At 35.7% G+C, this 6,105-nt stretch overlaps 1 protein-coding gene across 2 annotated transcripts in view; it reads right to left on the reverse strand.

Annotated features, from left to right (window-relative positions):
* The window catches only part of PCDH15 (protocadherin-related 15), a 516,985-nt gene extending 511,475 nt beyond the window's left edge, over window positions 1–5,510 (reverse strand). For both annotated transcript variants that reach the window (XM_015565490.1, XM_015565491.1), the window contains exon 1: window positions 5,409–5,510. In XM_015565490.1, the coding sequence (XP_015420976.1) occupies window positions 5,409–5,499 (91 nt within the window). In that variant the 5' untranslated portion in view covers window positions 5,500–5,510. The remainder of the gene's footprint in view (window positions 1–5,408) is intronic.
* Between the last annotated feature and the right edge of the window lie 595 nt (window positions 5,511–6,105).

A 6,105-nucleotide genomic window follows, 5' to 3' on the forward strand; every position in this document is an offset into this window, starting at 1 on the left:
ATTATAAAATATAGCTCTTTTTGGAAATATAAACAAAAGAGGGGCAATTTTGAACTCACAGAATAGCAAAAGGTAGACTATCCACCAGAAAGATGGAGAAGTCTGACATAAATAGAACCAGAAAAAGTCAGTCTCTGAGAAAAAGTTGCAGAAAGATAGATCAATAATGCTGTTTTCTGAAATGGTAGAAAATTATAGGATTTGCCCAAGAAAGTAGTCATTGGAGGCCTTAGAGAGTGCAGTTTTAGTGGAGGTGTGAAAAAAAAAAAAACACACCAGAAAATTGCAGAGCTTAAGGAAATTGAAGAAAAAGTGGTGTTAACAGATATAGAGATTTGACAAGAAAGGACGCAACAAAGGAAAGCCACTCTATTTTGAGTTTTCTGACCATTAAAGACTCAGACCAAGCAAGATTACAATTACATTTTGCCCAAATTCAATTTCTATTAAAAAACAGTTAAAATCAGTTCTGTCTTTCAACACGGTTAGGGTGTGAGCCATTTATTTTATAGTGGGTTCAAATTTTCCAGTTTGTCAAAACCACGAAGGGAGTCATCCACATTGCCATTTATCATTAATTTTATCTGAATTGCTTGGGCACTGAATTAGACCTTTTACTTCTTTTTCCTGCCTTAATAGGACAAATGAGAGTATCCAAAGTCTCAATATTATGCTATTCTGTTACACTGCGGGGGAAGAAAAAGTGTGTGTGTGTGTGTGTCTGTGTGTGTGTGTGTGTGTTCACAGAGAGAGAATCCTCTAAGTACAATAATTGATCTTCTGATTATCAGAGTGTTGTTGTGTTGTTTTTTTGTTTTGTTTTGTTTTTTTCTTTTTTTTCTGGCCATCCAGCTCTCTGTCCTTGCACGATATAGATAGCTTTTAATTGAGCCTAACTAAAGTATAAAAAAATCTATTGAGGTAATCATTTTAGGTACAAGGTCAGACCTTAGACAAGTCATAGAGTTCATGTTTTTAAACTTTCTTAGTGGGAAATTGTTGCTGAAGGAAGAAAGACATGCCTTCCAACCTTCGCTCTAAAACTAAATTCATATTAGGGGTAGAAGATCACAAGATCACTCATCTTTAAAAGAGCAGACAAGAAATGCAAGTGTGGGGAAGCCTTACAAAGAGTATTCATTCAAGATATCATCTAAAGATGAAATTTAGTTTACAAAAGTTGTATTGAAGTATTGAGAATAACAATGCTCTTTTTGTATCGTCCCACTATAGATGTCACATAATAATGTAATCTACTTAATGTATATGCATTTAATAGTTTATAAAGCTTAATAAAAGACAAATCTTTAGGATTTTAAGTCTGCTTATAGGAAAAACAACTAAGGTACTCTTTTTTAAAAATATATATTTTATTGATTTTTTACACAGAGGAAGGGAGAGGGATAGAGAGTTAGAAACATCGATGAGAAAGAAGCATTGACCAGCTGCCTACTGCACACTCCCTACTGGGGATGTGCCCACAACCAAGGTTCATGCCCTTGACTGGAATCAAACTTGGGACACATGAGTCTGCAGGCTGACGCTCTATCCACTGAGCCAAACTGGTTAGGGCAACAAAGGTACTCTCAAAACTTGAATTTAACTTATCAGAATAAAGACACAGTAAATACACGCTATAAGATAGAATAAGTGAAAGGGGTAAACAAGGACAGATGTCTATAATTATATAAAAATTTTGAATAACAATATATGCTATGCATGGTTTTATTTTGGTCTAAAATATGTAATATCCATGTACTATATATGAGGGTGCAGGCCCAGCTGAGGGACCCTCTACCCCCGGTGCATGAGTGTCCTGCACTGGGCCTCTAGTGTTTTACAGATGTTTTGCCCACACAACACAAAATTCAGCAGATGGTCCTGCTTCCTCTGTTTCCCACGACACCTCCTTTTAAGGATCTCCTCACTCAGTTTGGGATCAAGAAACATATTTCCATTCAACCAAAATGGTCATTATTGGTAAGGCATTGAAGTATAGCTAAAATATCAATCCTAATGTTCTGTTGAGGGGAGGGAGACCATAAACTACAAATCTATTAGGTTCTCTAAGTTTCTGTCAGCTAAATTATGACTTTTTAACTTAATATAATGCTACAAATTTTATTAACAAATCTTAAAGCTTATCCCAGCAATTCGAATGAGAAATATAAAATGATTTAAAACCTGGCCAAAGTTTTCATGTAAATTTTTTGTTATAAAACATTAAAAATAATTATATAATATGTGTTTCTTTGAAACAGTTTTACATATTTGTCTAAAACTAAAATATTTCATTTCAGGAAAAGTATTCAATAAATAAAACTTTACATTTGTTTGTCCTTCCAACTATTCTATGCCTGAGAAAATAAATAGGAAAGTATAAGGATGCTGTTCTTAATTAAAAATCCAGAAAAATCCCATCATTTAATTTAAAAAAAACCCCACAAGATTGTTATACTAATATCCTTAGTGTATTTTAACATTTTCTCTTTCATGTTTTTCTATGTAAAGCTCTTAACTGTATATAAATCTGTTGCAAATTATCAAAATGGGCTAACCCAACCAGTGGATTATCTATGGCAAGGTGTTTTTATTTTTACTTTTCCTTGTATCTATCCTGATTTTGACTATTACCATTATCTTCCTTCAATCTATCCACGTACTTGCATACCCAAGCACTTGGACAAAAAACAAACAAAACACACACACACAAAAATAACTGTTCAAGAAATTCATATCACATATTCCAGTCAAGTGTTACTATTTTGTGTGTTAGCCATTCTTTGCCTAGTACTGATTTCATTCCTGCATAGTGTGGACTCACAATTTTATATGATTTATTTGAAAAAATGGTAACTATGAAAACCATTTTCCTGTCCCAATCCCAAATTGAGGGAGGCCAGAGAGAGGTAAAGACCTGGGGAGAACTAAAGGGATAGAACCATTACTGGCTTTGGGGGCACCCTGGAAGATGCTAGTAGGGAATGGCGAAAGGCATATGAAGTTAAGAAGTCTCTATAAAGCACCACACAACATTTCTGTTGCCCTGCCATAGCTCCTCTCCCTTCAGTCTTTCTAAGTATTGAGTCACTTGCCCCCAGGAGAGACCTGGGAAGGCTTTCTAGCCATGGCTCTAAAGGGAGTCATCCATGAGGGCAGTGCTTTGTGGGGCAGCTGTCCTATAAACTACCAATTAGCAGGTGTGAAGTTCCACTCTGCTCAGAGGGTAGATTATGTGATGGCCAACAGTGCCCTGAGAATCTTGTTTGGGAGGCTACACAAGCACATTTAGAAAGACCACGGGCTTTGATGGGATTATTAAGAAACCCAATCTATAGCATTACAGGCTCAACTGGTAGTGATTTCCTCCGGTAGCCTAAATCACATTTCTAAGAAGTACAGAGCTTATAAGGTCTAATGTTAGCAACGACACTGAATTCTCCCCTGCTTGCTCCACGTGAGCACAAAATATAAATAGAAAATAGAATGTCTGATAAGATAAAGAAATATCAACACACTAATGTGTCATATATTCCTGGGCACAATTTCAAATGCATTATTTAAATATCAAGGCATGCTCTTTTAAGTTGCACTGATTTTTATTTTTGTTTAAAAGTAGTGGTTACATTATTTCTTTTATCAGTACATTTTTAGATGTGTGGTTAGGCTGGAGATTCACAATCTCCATGAATAGCATTGGCATGAATTTTAAATTCAGATGCACTTGAAGTAAACACTGTGCTAATTAGCGAACTTTTCAGGGGAACAGGCTGTTGACTTTATGAAAATAGTTGCTATTGTGAACTGTTCTGCGAATCCCCAAAGAGGCATATTTTTTCTAACTAGGGAGGACTGAGAATATCTTAATCTGTGCACATCTGAGCACTGTTTGGGATAAAGCAAAATTAATTCATTGACCGATAGATCATTCAATATAACCAAGCAAAGCATAAACACAATTCACAATCTCTGATGCCACTAAGAGCAATTAGTTCATGGGGCAATAAAGATGAGGAGATGCATATGTTAGACATGAGCAGAGCAAGCACCATGGGCCAGGTACAGAAACTCTCCAGGCAGGAAGCCTCGCAAGGGGCAAAACTGGGAAAACAAGACCCTCACCCCCAGGGTAACCTTTCCTCCGGGAGCACATCACTAGTCAGGTGGTTTGGACCTCCCCTCCCCCGCCCCGACCTTTTTCTCCATAAAGATAACATCTAGGCCTCGGTTATATTTCATTTTCATTGGCCTTAAAATCTTTTCTGCATTGATAAAAAGAACCAAGATCCCAGTCAGTAACCCCAATCGGTAACAGTTATTTGCCTGTGTATCTGAATGCTAAATAAATGTTGGATAAGAACATTAAAATAAAAAAATAAAAGGACAAAACTCTTTTTTTTTTCTTAAATAGCAAATTCCAGGGTGAGGAGCTCCCCCTCCCCATTTTGTTTTCTTTTTTTCTCTATAAAACTTAACATTATATATATCCTAACTCTCCTTATATAGTATTCTAAGACAGATTCCTTCAATATTAAAATATCTAAGATAGGCATATTTGGGCCGCTGTAGACATAATATGTTAAATAGTTTCTAAGGAGTTTGATGACAAATATACCTTTCTAAAGTGACTAACTTACTATTAGGAAATGACTTACAAAGTCTAATGTCAAGTCTTTTATACTTTTACTCTTTCCAAATAAAAGAGTGGGGAATGAACTAATACAAAACAGTTAAAGTGCTAACACTAAAATCACTAATGACATGTACTTTTGACCCTATTGGGGATCTTTTATTATAGGAAATTCTGGTATCTTTTTTAAAAAAATATATTTTTATTGATTTCAAAAAGGAAGGGAGAGAGAGATATAGAAACATCAATGATAAGATAAAATAACTGATTGCCTGCCTCCTACATGCCCCCTCCTGGGGATCAAGCCTGAAACCTGGGCACATGCCCTTGACTATAATCAAACCTGGGACCCTTCAGTCTGTAGGCCGATGCTCTAACCAGCTAGGGCTAGTATCTTTTCTGTTGTTAAGTTTTCTCTAAGGCCACTATACTTGTGTTAGTTCAAGGGTTGTTAAATAGGATGGATTTATTTACTTATTTATTTTTAGTTTTCTTTGATAGCCACAAAGAATTTGCTCAGTGACAATTAGTAACTGTTCAAATAGAGGCCCTGCATTGGATTTTGTATCATACTGCAATCCTTATTAATAAACAAAGCGCATCAGAAGCCACTTCTGTAGGATTATATTAATTAAGGCAAATTATTACACAGAGCTACTAACCTTTGAAAATGAACTTCAAATTAGCACTCTTCATTTCTGTGGTGTGTTTCATTTACCATTTAACCACGGAAACCCTGACTAGCTATTAAGGTCAGACTAAAAGCACCTTTCCTTACCATCTTCATACTGGCCGAAGCAGATTCCGAAGAAAGAACCAAGGATGATCCCCGAAGCTAACCATTTCCAGGGATAAAACTGTTGTAACATCTTCTGTCAGGTTCCACTCAAGGCTGATCTGAAATAACAAAAGGGAAGAAAAAACATTTGACAAGTTCATCAATCTGTTATAGGTAAACACGACTGTCACAGCACAGAAGAGTCTTAATGACTTCATAGTTAATTACCTGTGCCACACTATCCACTAACCGAGTAACACACTTGTTTAATGTGCTGGAACTCTTTATCCACATGAATCTGCAGACAAGTAATCTCTAAGGAAAGCCATCTCCTCTGTTTCTTACTTTGTAAGCAAGTCAGTTGAGAATTTAACACATTGATAACATCAGAACCACACTTTCTTTAAAATTGAATCAAATGGTTAATCAGTTTAAGTTATTAAACTTGTCTATAGCATAATTCAGTCATACAGTGTAAGTTGTTCTGCAACCATTTAAGATGGTAAACCAGTTGTTAGTATTGTACAGGAACATTTTATTGGGCATATGTGTTACACAATTAAAGTAGAAAAACCCATTATTAAAATGCTAATTCTTTTTAGTATCATTAACATGCTAGGAGATTGACTTAACTATGTCAAGTAAGACTAAGAATAAACCATCAATTTTTACCACATCTGTCTTTTGAAGTACTTGG

The sequence above is a fragment of the Myotis davidii genome, unplaced genomic scaffold (genome assembly GCF_000327345.1).
Source record: "Myotis davidii unplaced genomic scaffold, ASM32734v1 scaffold20, whole genome shotgun sequence".
Lineage (NCBI taxonomy): Eukaryota > Metazoa > Chordata > Mammalia > Chiroptera > Vespertilionidae > Myotis > Myotis davidii.